The sequence below is a fragment of the Cryptomeria japonica genome, chromosome 4, assembly GCF_030272615.1.
Source record: "Cryptomeria japonica chromosome 4, Sugi_1.0, whole genome shotgun sequence".
NCBI lineage: Eukaryota > Viridiplantae > Streptophyta > Pinopsida > Cupressales > Cupressaceae > Cryptomeria > Cryptomeria japonica.
The window spans coordinates 140,890,221-140,907,861 of record NC_081408.1 but is presented as its reverse complement, the minus strand read 5'-3'; the positions used below and the strand labels follow the sequence as shown (position 1 = coordinate 140,907,861).

Sequence of the window (17,641 nt, the reverse complement as noted above, 5' to 3'; positions counted from 1 at the left end):
AAGGTTGTGGGAATCATCCCTAATAAGTATATTATCTCAGATTTTTGTCACTTTATCAATACCTTGAATTTGGTAGCTTGTAAACCTCTTAATGGTCCATTCACATGGACTAACATGTGGAGATATTTCTGTCAAATCGCTGAAAGATTGGACCGGTTTTTGGTTTCTGAAAATTGGTCAATTCTGGTTAGGATTTTGTTTCCTCAGTTCTCCCCTTCACTGGGTTGGATCATTTCCCTATTTTGTTTTCTCTTCTTGAGGATAGGGCCCCTAGGAAACTACCTTTCAAGTTTGAGCAAATGTGGCTTAGGGACCAATCTTTTTTGCCTTCATTAAAACAATGGTGGCTTTCTGCCCCGCATATTCCTGGGTCTAGGATGTACTAGATTGTTAAGAAATTAGCTTTCTTAAAACATAAGATTAGAAGTTGGAATGTTGTACACTTTACGAACATTTTTGGTGAAAAGGCAAGGATTCAAGAAGAAATTGAGTAGTTGATTAAGAGTATCATTAGTTTGGGTATGTCCTCTTTTTCTTATGATAGGCTTAAATCTTTAAATTCTCAATTAGGTGAGATTCTGGCTAGGGAAGAATCTTAATTGAGGCAAAAATCTAGGAATCTTTGGTTATCAGAGGGGGATAGAAATACCAAGTTCTTCCATTCTTCTACTAAGCTTAAGAGATAACCCAATAGAATTTTGTGTATTGTTGATTCTAATGGGAAAAGTCTATTTGATGAGGGTGATATTGCCTCTGAAGCCGTTAGGTTCTTTAAGTCTTTGCTTACGGCTAAACTTGTAACATTATAATGCTTTTGTTAATTTGATCCCCCCTCTAGTGACTCAAGAGGATAATAAGATTCTTATGGCTCCCTTCTCTTTGGAGGAGCTAAAAGAGGTAGTCTTTTCCATGCATCTGGAAAAGGCTCCGGGTCTAGATTGTTTTACGGCTTTATTTTTTCAAAAGTGTTGGGATTTAATAGGAAAAGATGTCTTGCTAGCCCCGGAAGATTCTAAGAGAAATAGTACAATTTTGAGAGAACTTAATGCTACCCTTATTGCTACTATTCCAAAAGTGGAGAATCCTAGCTCTTTTTCTGAGTTTCGTCCTATTTCCCTGTGTATTACTTTATATAAGATTTTTACCAAAGCAATTTCTGTTAGGCTGTCTAGGCTCCTTCCTCAGATAGTTTCCATGGAGCAGGGTGGCTTTGTGCTTGGTAGGGAAACCTCTAAAGGTATGATTGTAGCTCATGAAATTTTGTACTCCATTTCGCGACAAAAGGTTTCGGCCATGATCTTTAAACTAGACATGCTTAAAGCTTATGATCGCGTTAACTGACAGTCCCTGTTGATGTCTTGAATCACCTTGGGTTTTCGCATGGTTCAGTTAAATGGGCGTTTTCATGCATATCTTCTACCCGTTTCTCAATGTTGATCAATGGCTCTCCTTCGGGGTTCTTTGTTTCCTCTCGGGGAATTAGGCAAGGGGATCCTATCTCCCCTTTTTTGTTCAAACTTTTGGGTGAGGCGTTAAGTAGGGCCATTTCTAATGCTACAACATCTGGATTATGGCCAGGAATCAAAATTGATGGCCTTCCTTCTTCACAGTACCCTTGCTTGTTTGCAGATGATACACTTCTGTTTGGGGCTGCCTCTTTGAGAGAAGCTAGAGTTATAAAGAAAATTATTTCTGATTATGTTGCATTTTCTAGTCAGAAAGTTAATAACTTGAAATCTAAGGTTTTTTTTTTTAATGTCTCCCCTCTAGTTAAAAATAGACTCATTCATTTTTGGGGTTTTCAAGTAGGGACCTTTCCTTGCAAGTATCTAGGCATTCCTTTTTTCCTGGGCTCAGAAAAGACCTCCTTTTGGGATAAAGTGGTTCACGCGATCACTTCCAGAATCTCTTCTTGGAATCATAAGTGACTCATGATGGCTGGTAAGATTCTTTTAATTAAATCAGTTCTGAATTCCATCCCTACATATTTGTTGTCAATTTTGAAGGCTCCCCCTAATGTTGTCAAGGATATTAAGATTTCCCTTAGGTCCTTTCATTGAAATGATAATGTTGGGGGTAGAAAGAAGATTCCTCTTCTAGCTTGGGATAAAATTTGTCGTCCTAAAGAACTGGGAGGTGCGGGTATTCATGACTTAGTAGCCCAGAATAAGGCCCTGGGAGCTAAACTGGTGTGGAAGTTATATGCAGACCCTTTGAGTAAATGGACTTCCATTATGCTTGCTAAGTATTTAAGGGGAGATCCTAGAGAACGAATTTTTATGGCTACATCTCTCCGAAAGGGATCTGCATTTTGGAACTTTCTGGTTTCTTGCAGAATGGTTATTTTACCACACCTTTCTTGGGTTGTTCATAATGGGAAAAAGGCCCAGTTTTGGGATGAAGTATGGAATGGGCATCCTACTTTTTCAACTATTTGGGATTGGTCCCCTTTGCCTGATATCTTATCGGATCTTTGGGGAGCTTTTGTTGCAGACTATTTTGATGTTGATTCTATAGGTCCATATATAGTAGCTAAATGGAAGGATATTCCTCCTTTTCCCATTGATAATGATCTTAGACTTGCTTTTATGGCAGAACTTCAGAAAAGACCTCTTGTATTTCAAGATAAGGGGGATACCTTGGTTTGTACTAAGAGTGCCTCAGGGACTTACTCACTAAAAGAGTGGTATAATTCTTTGTCTCAGGCTTCTTTGACCTTCCTGTCCTGGCCTACTAAACTATTTTGGCATCCAACTTGTCTTCCTAAGGCAGGGTCTTTTGCTTGGTTGGCAGTCCAAGATAAAGTTCTCACTAGGATGAGATTGGAAAGGCTTGGGATTATAGTAGTATTCCCTTGTGTTTTCTGTGGCTATTGTATGGAAACCATGGATCATATTTTTTTGCTCTGTCCTTTTGCTCGAGAATTTTGGTACTGGCTCTTTGGAATGCTTGGTTGGTCTTCTGCTCTTCGCCCTAATCTATTGTTGCATTTCATGGCTTGGCCCTTGTTGTATTCGTCTTCTTTTTATTCATCTCTTTGGAATGTGGCACCTTTTCTTGTAGTCTAGAGTATCTGGCCAGGAAGGAATTTCAGGATTTTTAAACATAAATTTGCTACACTTGATGAAGTTCTTGGCAAGGTTCAATCCTCCATTTGTGAGGTGGTGCTTTCCTACATCCATAAAAATTTAGATCACCTGAGGTCTTTTTCTCACTGGGATAATTGGGTAACTTGGAAATGGGGCTCTCTTCGTCTGATACCCTCTCATGGGGCTATAATAGCTGGGTTATCTTCTCCTGTCAAGCATAGGATGGCCAAATAGAGTCCTCCCCCCCAGTTTGCCTTCAAGCTTAATTTTGATGGGGCTTCTAAGGGTAATCTGGGGAGGTTTGGTATTGGAGTGGTCATTTTTTATCATTCTTCTAAGATTATTAAAGTTGTGGGAAAATATATTGGTCAAAGCTCTAATAATGTAGGCAAATTTCAAGCATTATACTTTGGTCTTGATCTTGCTATCTCTTTGAATATTAAAGACATTGTTATTAAAGGAGATTCAATGTTGGTTTTTTAGGCAGTTTCTGTCAAAAATATATCTCTTGGCATTTACAGTACTTGTTAGAGTGCATTCTTGTGCAATTGGAGTGTTTTTCCACCTTCATTATCTCTCATTGTTATAGGGAGATCAACGTCATTGCGGATTTCTTGGCCAATAGGATTGTTGTTGAGGGTGTTGACTTCTTAGAGGTTCTTCCTTCGGACATTCCAGCCTCTTGCATTAGGATTCTCTCTTAGTGGGAATTGGGTCTTACTTGGAAGCCTTTCTCATTTTCTTTGTTGGATGTGATTTTCTTTCATAAATTTTAGTAGTGAGGGTGTTGCTTGCCTTATGACAACATCTTTGTTGATGGTATTTTCGGTAAGAATCTCCTCATGGAGGCTAGAGGATGTGATGGTTACTCTTGCTAGTATTTTATCTCTCATCCCTTTTCATAGAATTGTGTTGTAGTCTTCTTCCTACTCCCTATTGAGTGTGGTTTTTCTTTCACATATGGCTACATGGAGGATGGTGTCCTGCCTTATGGCAACATCTTTGTTTTGGGTATATTCGGTAAGTATCTCCTCATGGAGCATGGAGGATGAAGTGACTACTTTTGCTTGGCCGGTACCCTCTCATTTTTGCATTTGTTTTGTGCCTCGGGCTAATTTATTGTCTGGAGATTGTGTGGCAATTCTACTTTGTCCAATTTATGTTCTGATTAGGTGTTTATGGTTTGGGACTGGGTTCAATTTGATTATGTTTTATGCTTAGAATTGGCAGGAGATTTGGGTTCATATTGTTTTGTGTCTTAGATGCTCTGGGGCATTGTGTCTGGTAATAATGGCTTCTAAGTTGTTCATATTTTTGCATTATCTTACAGTCATTAGCTCATTATGTGTTCAGGTGCGGGCATGGTGGTTTTACCATTGGGGTTTGGGTAATGAGTGGGGGTTGTGTTGGCTTCATCATTTCTTAGTCACCCTATGTCCGTTCTGGAAGTCATGTTTGTTCAATTCTTTTGCAAGCTACTAGTTTCATGATTGGGGGTGATGTGCGAGGGGGTTGTGTTTCTTCTTTATGATTATGCTTCATCACTGGTTGATCATCATCCACTGAGCTCTTGCATTTTCTGCTCATTATCTTTGCTTACTTTTCTTGTGAGCTGCCTTTTCATGATTTGGGGGTCTAATCATGTTTTCAACATCTCTTCATAGTCTAAGCTTCTTTTATTTACATTTGTGGATGCTCATAGTTTTGGTATCCATTTTTCTTTAACATTAGTTTTTACTAACACAAAATGCTCTATTTTCTTTGGAGAGTAGTTGTTAAAATTGGTGGTTGGTGGATGTTTTTGAGGAGTTGGAAAATGTAGATAGATTGGTGTTTAAGGTGGTTTCTCATCCTGCTGTTATTTCTTTGGCTATTGCTTTGGATTACCTTATGGCTCGGTCTTATTTTGCTTCCTCGGGGTCTTCAACATCCCTCCCTTCTCCTTATCTAGATTGTCATATGTCTGCTCACCATTTTTGTTTTGGCAAGTTCACTTATCATAGGTTCTTTTCTAGTTGTGAATTTCATTCTAATTAGAGGATTGGAAACATGTGCTTCTTAGACATGATGGTTCTAGTTTTGGTTGATCTGAGTTAAAGGCACTTGTTCTATTTTGCTAAGTTCTCTTATGTATGCCGATTAAGGCAGCTTCCTTTTATATCTAATGTAGATGGTTACGTAACTGTGAGGGTTTTCTTGGGGAGCCTATGGGCTTTTGTAATGGGTAGATAGGCTTAAGTTTTCTTGAACAATACTGAAGGGTTTTTTTATTGGTTCTTTCCCTTCAGTGCTCTTTGAACCAAACACATGTAAAAAAACAAAATTATTAATATAATTTCAGTGGTTTCATCCACTTTTATCAAAAAATAAATATATATATACTATTGAAATAACAATATTTTGATATAGATTGTTTACATTAACTTCTTTTATTCTTGGCCACTAAAAGATGTTCTAATTCAATTGCATATATAATGGATCTATTGCAAGCTCTATGGCTGAAAATCAGTGGTATGAGATGGATTTTCCAGAGACAGAAGTTCTAGTGATACATTTTTCTGCAAGCGAATACTTTCTACCACCATTTCTTAAAACCATGAAAAAACTGAAATTTGTAATGTTGTGTAATTTGAGTTCAAAGAGGACCAAACTAAAAGGTTTAGATGTCCTATCTTCACTCACTCAGCTCAGGAGTGTTCGCTTGGAGAAGTTGGATGCGCCCTCTATTTTAGAACTGATCAAAGTTATGCAAACATTAGATAAACTATCTGTTAGTTTATGTGAAGGGTTTGGAAATATTTCCACATTCAGCAACACCAACCTACAAGAATTTAATCTGGACCACTGCAGCAATCTGGAGGAATGGCCACTTGACATCTGTCATATGCCCTCTGCTCAGATATGGTCTATTACCAACTGCCATCTGGTTGGAAAGTTACCATATGATCTCGGAGATCTGAGCTCTTTAAGAATTTTACGATTATCAGCATTACCAGGCCTGAAAGAGCTGCCGGCATCAATTGGAAAACTTGAGCAGCTGGAATTTCTTGACATTTCCCTGTGCGAAGGCTTGAAAGAACTTCCAGAGGAAATAGGTCAGCTCCAGAATTTGAAAGAGTTTGACATGAGAGAGTGTTCTCGCTAGAGGAGGTTGCTTAGACTAAGCTCTCTGAAACATGTCATCTGTGATGAGAAGATTGGGCACTAGTGGCTGCGAGTTAAGGCCTCTTCTATCCCTGGTCTTAGAGTTGAAATTGTGGAACCGCAATTTACTCTGGATTGGCTTGATGATTGAGAAACTCCAAGCAAGTGCACATCCTGTTAAGTAATCACTGTGGTCTCTTTCTTAGTTCCTCCAGATGGAGCATACTGCAGATTTTACTTCAGCTAAATTGAAAGAATTAGTAATGTGTATATCATCCATCTTATTTGTAATATATGTATCAAAGCTCAACTTTCTGAACAATCCTGCTGCATATGGAGCAAGTTGTAGGTTTCACTTCAGCTAAATTGTAAGAGTTTCTATTATATCATTGTATATATCATCCATGTAAATTTGTAATTTATTTGTCAAAGTTTAACTTTACAAACAACCCTCTATCCCCAATCTTCTTAACGGGCCTTCTTTGGTTGTGGGAGAAACTGCATGACAGGGAAACAATTTTCCTTTGTCATACATTATTGTTGTACGTGACATTAAATACCCAATTTAAAAAGAACATTTTTTTAAACTTTGTGTAAGTTCTTAAGAGTGAATACCATATGGTTGACACCACAGTGCTTCATTAATGGCTTCCGTGATCTCAAATGCTAATTCTGTCATTACAATACACATGAAGTTGCAGGGCAAAAAATTCATGCAATTTCATCTTCATACAGTACACGCCAACTTTTCTTCTGATACAGATCAATTTATTATTTCGCAATAATCTATAGAATATTAACTTTATTTCGTTGAATTCGCTCTCAAAAACTGCTTAAATTCTAATGGTTTTCTTTCACTTTCTAGTTTGTCGCAGATTTAATCTAATGCTTCGAATTCATCTTTATGTCTTCGAGAATTTCCAGTTGTCAGTTTCGCTTCTTTATGATTTAAAGAATACACTTGTTCTGAATTGATGCTAGTATTTAGAAACCAAAGATAGTAAGGTCTTAGTCCAGGCATTTAAAAATCAGACATTTTTTGAGGCTGAAGTTCAGGTAGCTACCGGCATGATAGAAAAGAACTTTGGTACCATGAAAAGCAGAATAATTTAATACCATTGGGAAGAATTGTTCTTTGTTTATTTCAGTTTTGAAAGAATTTGTAGGCCTTGAAGAGAGAAAATCACCAAAGATTCGTTAACAGACATCAATCTGTTTGTTCCCAATCAACTCTTTAAAAATTAACTAGCGCAATTACAATTCGACGAGCGCATGACCGCCTTGAGACTTCAAGTGTCCTCAATTAACTCCATTTAAACTTACATGGTGAAATTTGAGATCTTTTATTACCTACATGGGATAACCCTCTGCCTCTAAACATCTTGCCATACAACAAACCTCAGTTCAGGCACTGATTTCAAAAGCATCAGAAAATTGTTTAGATGTTAAACCGAACACAATTTTCCTTACCAGTTTTCAATGCTAGATACAGTGGAAAGATCAGTGGGATTCCATCAGATGAAGCAGAAGATAAATTCCTCAATTTTCGCACTTTTTGGAGCAAGCAGATTTTTAATCGGGTGGAATCAAATTATCTTAATCCCCTTAAAGATTCTCTTCTTACTGAAAAGACTGTTATATCAGGGCTGAAGCTATTCTGGCTCCAAAACAGACCTTTCGTACAGCGTGTTAGCGACAGGTTAGTCAATCACAGCCGTTTATTGCAAAATTGATGGTGTAAAATGTACGACTAACACGCGTGTGTCAATCGATACTGCCGTTTTGAAACCAGAATAGACACGTCCCTATATCAGAGCCCATACTGAGTCTGAGATGAAGTTAGTAGTCCTATATTTCGAGTACTACCTACCTACTGAATCAGGGAGGAGCTATCTTCGTTAATAATATGAAATGGATTATTAACAAATTCATCTCATGTGAAGGCCAACGCAATGACCTTGAATCCGAAGAGATGGTTAGGCACTAGCCTTCTAAATCTACTTCACAATAACACAAGAAGATTATTTACTTTGGATTGGCTTGAGGACTTGACTTCACAAAACATAAGCTTCAAGAGACTTCACATCCCTTGCAAGTAATCAATACATTCTCTTTATTAGTTCCTGCATAATTTACATACCGAAGTTTTAAATAGAGAAACAATCTTCTGATAGGTAGAATATGGTTGACTGCAGGGTGCTTCATTAATGGCTCTTATAATCTCAACTCAAATTTTACTGACATATATTTTCATGAGTTCACAATAATTTACAGACATAGATTTCACTGAGTTCACAATAATTTTACTGACATAGATTTTCACGAGTTCACAATAATTTACAGAATAACTTTTACTCACTGCAATCTTTCTAATAAGGCTGCTCAAATTTATAATGGTTTTGTTTCAATTTCTAGACTGTTGCAGATTTCATCTTTATGTTTTAAGTTTTGCAATTATTCTCACATTCAGAAAGCAAAGCAATTATTCTCACATTCAGAAAGCAAAGATCTCATGGTCATAGTTTAGCTATTGTAATTTCAAACATTTTGGGGTTCAATGATGTTCACATTATTGTTGCAGTTTGTTAGGATTAAGGTGTCTCAATTTCAGAATCCAAACATGTTTAATCTATTTATCTTTTTCATTCATTTTGGAAATCTTAAAGATTAGGGAGCTAGTGTCATAGGTTTCTATGTTGAGACTATGACGAATTTCTTTTGTTTACTATGACGATTTCTAGTTTAGAGGAAGAGTAATGCAGAGTTATTATTTGGGAATTAGTATTTATGGTGGAGTTCACTTTTGACAAGTGGTGTGAGGTAGGTGTTGCATAGCAAGGTGACTGTTATGGATGAGATAGGAGTTGTTGCTTTGGAAGTTGCTATGTGCAACATGTAATGGGTTTAGTAAGTTGTTTATGACACCACATGTCTCTTTGGTGTTGGTTTTGGAAACCATGAGCACTTTCTGCTTGTGTTGAGCTCTATAAATATGTGGCTTCTTAGTGTATTTTGTGTGATAGATTGGATATCTCCTAAGAAAGTTTGATGTGTCGGATATTCTCTAGAATTCTCTACTACTATATTTACTCCTTAAGAACATTGTATGTAGGCATTGTATTGTAACTATTGGTGTTGTTGATAATACAATTGAGTTTGACTTTTAGAGTGTGGTTTTTTTCTCGAAAGGTTTTTCCATGTATATCTGATGATGTGGTTTTATTTGTTTAAATTTGGTTTTATGTGTTTATCTAATCTGCAATAGTTTAAGGGTTTGTAAGAAATTTATGCATCATCTCTCTTATTAGTTTTAGCATCTGGAAACATTATTCCGCACGTTGATTTATGTAGTCACACAAATATGTTCAGCTTAATTAAATAAATATTTAATTAATTTATCTCCAAACATTCTCCTATTAATTAAATAAATTATTCAATTTATTTTAATTAATTCATTAAATCAATTCCAATCAATTAAATGAATAAAATCTATTTATTTAATTAAATCCTCTTTTCCTCTTTTAAATAAATTAAATAAAACATTTATTTAAATCATTATCCCCCCCCCCCCCCCCCACTTGTATTTTCCTACAAATGCAACTTGCACACATTTATTGAAATAAATAAAATTTTATTTTAATAAAATCTTATTTTCCCTCACCCACCAAATCCAATTGCATTCCTAAATCCCCTTCTAGATTCTTCTAACCCCTTCCTAATTAGCCAAATCCATCCCCTAATTATTGTCACATTCTTAAGCAAAATGGAGTCACTTCAAAAGTCTTTGAAAAGCATTTAATGCTTTGTGTGTTCAACAAATTAACCCCCAAAGTCTTCCAAGACCACTAATGGCTCTTACATGACCATTTATGGCTCTTACATAACCATTTATGGTTATTTCAAACTTGTCTCCCCAAACATTTATTGTTTTGACCATATTTATCCTTTTCACATTTGCACAAGAGTTTATCCATTGGATAAAAGCTTTATTCTTTGAAATAAAGAGTTTATTCATTCAACCAACCTTGACTTTAACTCTCAAGGTTATATCAAGCATTTAATGCTTATTCCCTCTCCTCTCAACCTATCTCACATTGACACTTGTCATCCTGGGATTGGGTTGAAAGCCCTCACATGGATTTGAAATTATTCAATCCTGACCCTTGTTGAGATTGCTCAATCTCAACCATCCATTGCTCCATTTTCCCTATAAATAGAGTCCATTTCTTCATAATCCAGATCCTGAAAACTTGTATGCATTTAACCTATAGGCATTTTAGAGAGCATTTAGCATAGAAAATTCATGTATTGTCATTTTGGCTAAAATAAATCATTTTAGCATCAATAGCTTAATATTAGCTTCTTTATTTACATTTAGAGCAATATTTCAAATATCAATCCTCCATAAGCATCCATAGTGCAAAAAACTGCTGAGAGCTACACTATTTTGGAACTTGGAGAGGAGAGGAACAAAGGAGAAGAAACTAAGAGCATGTTAGGAGGTATTTAGAGATGCCTCATCATATTTGCTTCTTTAGTTAAATATGCTTTCATATTTTTAGTATCTCTTTTGATATGCCTGTTTAGATTAGTTTTTGATTGATTAACACTAATGATTTTCTTGTGTCTTGTGTTGTTTGTCATTTGCTAACCTTGTCCATTTAGCAGAGCATCATTTGGTGAACCCGACGTGAATCCAAACATCAAAAAGATCATTTTTTTAAACCCCTAACATGCTTGAATGTTGAAATTGTCACACAGGTTGCGCTGTAGCGCTATTGATACTGGTTGTTCTAGAGCTATTGTATCAATATTAGCGTTTTTGCAACTGTTTTGGCTCTTTTGACCTGGTTTTGGCACTATTGTTCCTGTTTCAGTGCTTTTGCCTTCTCTGCCTTTCTTTTCTTTTAGCGCGTTTGTGTTAAATAGCGCTTCTGTTCAAACACAGACTAGCGCTATTGTAACAGAACATTGTAAAAAAAGACCTTGTAACCGAAAAGTGAAAAATTTTAGGCTTGTGGAAGCTCCCCCTAGACATGGACTTTACTAACCAGTTGTTGTTTGTGCAAGTTTAAAACTCACCATTAAAAATCACAAACTTTCTTTTGGTGCTTTAAAACTTGAACAAACAAAATTTCCTTGCTTTCTAGTTAGGGTCACTTGTCTTTGGTGCATTAAAACTGAACAAAACAAACATTTGCTTTCATTGCAAGTTAGGACTCATTTTTCTTTTGGTGCTTAAAATCAACAACACAAATTTGATTTCCTTGCATCAATTCGCATCTAAAGAATTTACAATCCACACTTCAAATTTTGGTGCACATAAAATACACAATCCATTTGTTTTGATTTTTGCAAGCGATTTTACTTCATACAAACATGTTTTTCATTAAGTTGACCAGGATTTCAAATTCTAGTTTACTTAAACATATTGCCTTTGAAGTTAAAATGAACACCATGACTATTGGAGCAACATCTCCAAATAGTTAGATCACATTGCAATGGCGGATTAAAAAGAAACCAGTGTTTTTCGTGCTTGGCACACTTGTGCAAAAAGTCAGTCGAGTGGTCCCACTTCTAACACACACTATCCTCTCCCTTGGCTTTCATAGTCCTAGGTGCAAGAGAAAAGTGTTAGTAACACTCAAAATTTTATCTTTTTAAGAGAGGTCTGCCAAGAGACACATCACTCTTGGGAATGACCTTGCGCGGTAAATCCTTCGAGCCGCTATAGAAATCAGGTGAGAGTGAAAGTTGCAGCCTTGGGTATAGCTGTTCCTATAGTGTAACTGGCCGAAAGGACAAATGGGCTCCACCACTAGTTACAAGGCTCTTAAGTGAGTCACTGCAGAATGAACTTATGTCCAAAAACATCGAACATGACTAAACACCTTTAAGTAGTAGCCCACCCATTCTATTGATTGAGGATATTTGCGATATAATTTAGTGCAAAAGCATAGATGGTTTTGCTCCCAAGATACTCACCATACATATTTCCTTGAGTAGAAATATAGCTTTTTGAAAAGTCACTTGTGGCTTGATAAAAGTGGTGACTCCCCCATCATAGGGATCATCTATTTGTTATGCTTATGCAAGACTTAGTATATCACATCCTTACCTGCCAAGGTGGGATTCATAAGGTATGTAGTACCAAAATTGAAGAAATATCAAGATGTGGGCTAAATTTATCACAACTGGCCATTTGACCTTAGGGATAAAAAGTGTTTGAAGTGTGTTCGTTTTAAAGACCAAGTGCAAATTGAGCTGACTTCAGGCTTTGGAAATACACCTTAAAATACATCTAAAGGAAGGGTCATATACAAGTCCAAGGATTGGGTTAATCTAGACCCATACTCATTTGTGCCTCTAAGGCAACATTCTTGTGTTTGTGTGCTTGCTTTGTTTTCTTATCAAAGAAACATCATAAAAATCCAAAAATCAACACAAATGTTCATCCAACCAAGCATCTTTCAAAAACAACCAAAAGATCAAAAACAAAAAAAGAAAAAAATCAAACTTTATGACCATTCTTCACATCTTGAGAAAGAAGAATCGTCATCAGAAAATCAACTTGAAAAGAAAACCATTGAGCTCAAAGGCTTTGATCAAAAGGAGGAAATTTTTCTATCTAAATAGACATATCTTTGTCTCCCATAGAGTTTTTCTACATCACATGCATCTCTACCTTCAAGGAAAAACAAACAAATTTGATTCAGAGTCATTGAACCATAGAGCTTTTATGCAATATAGAGCTTTGAGTTATCACAAAAACCAAGGAGGTAAGATTAATCCCAACTTTTTCCAAAACATCTGTATCACATACAACGTAGCTCGAGAAATACCACCAACACCCGAAAGGGAAGAGGTAGAGTTTGTTCCATTTGTGACACAACTTTTATTGAAGTTGAAAACATTTTCATCCATTATCTCACTCATACATCATCACTTCATCATCAATCCATTCCAACTCTCAAAACATTAAGAGGTTCTTCTCCCAAGTTCTCTTTTTAGATATTGCTTGAATCAAACGTATCACATCACTTTTTAGATTGTTTCTACATCTAGGATAAGCTCATCCTAAGAGACACATCTACACAGGTTAAAACAAGTTCATGAGTGAATCCTCTCATTACTAGGTAGTTAAATCTGTAACACATCTCAAATTTCTCTACACCTTATCACATCAAATCTTATCAAAACAAGCAAGCAATTCAAAGAAGGAATTTCGGTTACATCTACCTTAAAAGTGCTAGAGATCCACATGCAACACAATTCACCAACCATCAATCTTTCATTTCATAAAAAACTCATCATCATTTTCACGCAACTTCAACAAAAGCTTGTAAACAAAATGGCCCAAACCCGATCACAGTCAAGGCAATGAGAAATAGAAATGGAAGAAGAAGAAGAGGAAAATCTCAATGAATTTCAAGAAGCACTTGGAGGAAATGCAATTGATGAAAACCCAAGTACTCCTACTCCTGCAACAATAGAAAGGGCTCAGCATAACCCTCTCTTTAACAGACTGTTTGATGAAATACTCAGGAGCAATGCAGATGCTCACTTTTTAAAGCTCGCTCAAGAAGGAGCAAAACTCCCCTTTGACTTTGATCTTGCCCAATTAAGACAAGCATCAAAAAGACAAAGTCGACATGAAGAGGAAAGAGGTAGAGATCCTATCAGATATAACATTCCTCAAGGTAACCCACCACCTCCTCCTCCAAATGAAATGGAGATATTGTGGCAACAAGTCAAGAATCTCGCCCAACAACTTCATAGTGGTGTCAAGACTAACCAATTCTCACTCAATGACATCTATCCCTATCCTTTTGATAGGAATCTTTATATGCCACCCTTTCCATGAGGATTCGAAACACCCAAATTTGAAAAATATAGAGAAAAGAGGGATCCCCGCGATCATGTCAGAGAATTTCATTCTGCTTGCCTCGAAGTGACATATGAAGACACATACCTAATGCGCCTTTTTCCCCAAAGCTTGGGAGGAACAACCATATCATGGTTTTCCTGACTATCAGGTGGCATTAGAACATTTGAGGAACTTATCCAGAAATTCCTCGCTCGTTACTCTCATAACATTGAACGCAACATCACCATGGCTGATCTGTGCAACACTAAACAAAAACCAGGTGAACTATTCTCAGTATTCCTGCAACAATGGTGTCAAATTTCTAGCAGATGTTCTCTTCAGTTACCTGAACGAGAACTAGTGGAAATATTCATTTCCAACTTAAACGAAGAAATGGAATTTCACCTGGATGTCAAAGACACAGACTCTTTTAATGATATGATCACCAAGGGTTTGAAGTGTGAGCGGGCCCTCATCAAGAAAGGACTCATCAAAATCTATGATGAACTAAAGGATGGTCCTTTCCCACGCTTCAATAGTGATAAACCAAGCTTCTGGAACAAAAACAAGAATATCGTCAATGATGGGGTTGTGGATGCCCGGACTATCCAAAATGCACAACCTGTGGTTCAGTTTGTAGGACAAAATCCTCCACTGAAGAACAACATAAATGTTCCTTCGAACCAAGGTCGCATCACATCTCACGATGAACCAAGACCTCATCAGCAAAAACAAAAATGAACATACACTCCCTTAGGGGAACCGATTGAAATAGTATTGCGACAACTCATTTCTCAAAATTTGGTCACTCTCCCTAAAACATCAAACTATGAGCCTCAGGTCAAACCGGCATGGTGGAGAGATACTGAACGCTATGAATTCCATCAAGGGAGAGGACACAAGACAAGTAATTGTCACCAATTGAAAGATCTTATTCAGGATCTTATTGACCGAGGAGAAATTGAAATTGAAGGACATGACCCAAAAACAACAAATAATGATCATCTGATGTTCAAAAATCCACTTCCATCACAAGATCAAAGGGGTCCTTCCACTTCCAGGTGAGGCACTAATATCATTGATTATACATAGGCTGTGTATAATTACACTGTAAATCATCTGTATGATGCCAGTGAATAAGTTGCAACTATAAACTTCAAAAATCCCAACTCAAATTGCAATGTTGTTACGCGTCGCGGTAAGGTTACCATAAAAGCAGCTCCACAAGGCACCACCTCCATCCCAAAGCAGTACAATCTTGTGGAACAATTAGACAAAATGCCTGTGCTTATATCCATTTTAGAGTTATTGCGCCTATCACCATCTCATAAAACAATCTTGGATCAAGCGCTCCAAGAGGTGTTAGTCCCTGCAAATCTGAATACAGACTAATTTCAAGCCATGGTTGGAAGTCTAAAGTCCTCACCTTGTCTTACTTTTTTCGAAAGTGACAACTCTTCCTTCCAGCAACCTCATAATGCCTCACTCCACATCGAAGGATTTATTAACTAGCATAGGATCAAGCAAGTCTTGATCGATAATGGAGCAAGCTTGAATATTTGTACACTATAGTTGGTCACAGCATTGGGATATGTGGTAGAATCAGTGGATCCTCGTAAGAAGATCACAATCAAAGCCTATGACGATGCCGAGTGTTCATCCAAAGGAGCTGTGGTACTACCAATTCAAGTGGGCCCCGTGGTAAAGCACATCATCTGTCAGGTTCTGGACCTTCCTCTACCATATAATCTATTGTTAGGAAGACCTTGGATACATGTCATGTAAGCCATTCCATCTACCTACCATCAATGTATCAAGTTCCCACATAATGATGTAGAGATCACAATCCTGGGCGATGCAAATCCCTTTGCGTATTGCCATAATATTAGCCATCAACTAGAGATTATCGTTCCTAATAATAGAGAAGCCATTTCCTCCACATCATATATAAGTCTCGCCTCTCTTGCTAGTTCAAACACCACTATAACCAAGCAAGACAAGCTTAAGATGAAGATAGCAGAGGAAGGTCCTCGGGAATACAACTTGAGTCAACTCTTTTGTGTGGGACAAATGCCCACTTCTCCTAGAACACATGGTAAACCACAGTAGTTGCTACAACAACCACTAATCATGCTCGCATGTGCTTTGACGCCTTTCATCCTTGGAAAGAGTCAAGAAGAAGAAACCCAAGATGAAGACTTAGTGGACTGGATCTATAAAGATCCCATCACCACTGATGTACCGCAAGTTAAGCTGCCTACAGATCAGTATGGCAAAGGTCTCCTCATTATGCAAAGAATGGGGTATGATGGTTAGAGTGCTTTGGGATATTGCAAACAAGGACGACATGAACCTCTACTACCAGAATTAATGCCCAAGGATAATACAGACCTAGGCTTTGAAAAAGAGATCTTTCCTAAACTCAAATTCAAAGGAAAACCCAGCAAACCATTATGTCAGCCTACTACAAAAAGGACACCTTTCATTATCAAAGCAGCATCAAGCACCATCACAACTGCCCCACCAAGGCTCAAAATCCCAACACAACTATCACCAATGCCAATCATCCCACCAATCGAACCAGTAATCCCATCCGCAGCAGCCATCACATCAATAGTACCATTAGCAACAACAACTGTATCAGAACCTATGTCAGCATCTATGGCACCAGCAATACCAGCAGAAGCCACTGAGTCAACACTATCGATACTCCCCGTAGTAGATTCCTTGATCCCCATCAACCTTCCTACAACACCGATCACTACAAAGGTACATCAACCAATCACACCTGTAGTATTTAACTAAAAAGATATCCCAGTATGGTATAGTAATCAGATGTTGGAAAGTGACTCAGAGACTAACTCACATGAGTGGGAATTTGATTCTGTACAACTTAACACTTCAGATGAGGAAGATGCATCACTACCTCTGCCACGCAAAGACATCCCTGTTTATGGAGAAGCACAGATAAATACCACTTGGGTTCCTGAACTGGAAACATCTTCCACAGACCTTGCGTCTCATCCTACGCCTGATTCTGACAAGCAGAGTACCATTAACGACCTTCACCATAACATCTTAACCCTCACTGATACATCTAACGCACTTAACCTAATCGATGAAGTAATGCCCATTATTCACCCTGAACTCATCGAATGGAACCAACCAAATCCCCCATGTCTTGACTTCTTCCAAAATGATGGGGCCATCATTGACTTTTTGGAATTAAGGGATAACCTACCAAGTAGGGATCACAAAGTTGGATTCACCGTTGAACTTAATAGCGCAGCATACTTCGGGGCGGATGCCAAACCTTTTAGTTGCAAAAATATAACAATAAAACATGGATCTTCCAGTGAAAATCGCACTGTGGCCCTGTTTGATCCGACAAAAGTAAAAAGAAAGAGCGTATCGAACGGTGAAAACCTCTCTGAGGTTCTTGAGGATGAAGGGTTTTACATTCTCCCTGCTAGTACACAACAGGAATGATCAATGATTCTCATCAAGGAAACCAAAGAATACAATGTGGGGACTCCTAAAA

The 17,641-nt window shown here is 37.5% G+C and overlaps 1 protein-coding gene across 1 annotated transcript; it reads left to right on the top strand.

Moving 5' to 3' along the window:
- The first annotated feature begins 5,583 nt into the window (after positions 1-5,583).
- Positions 5,584-6,234, top strand: LOC131074053 (probable disease resistance protein At5g66890). The gene has a single exon (XM_058010599.2). The coding sequence runs from the start codon at positions 5,584-5,586 to the stop codon at positions 6,232-6,234; it is 651 nt and encodes a 216-aa protein (XP_057866582.2).
- The last annotated feature ends 11,407 nt before the right edge of the window (positions 6,235-17,641 follow it).

Bases quoted from the DNA above. Each gene is read 5' to 3' on its own strand.
- LOC131074053 (XM_058010599.2), top strand. From the start codon at position 5,584: ATGGCTGAAAATCAGTGGTATGAGATGGATTTTCCAGAGACAGAAGTT.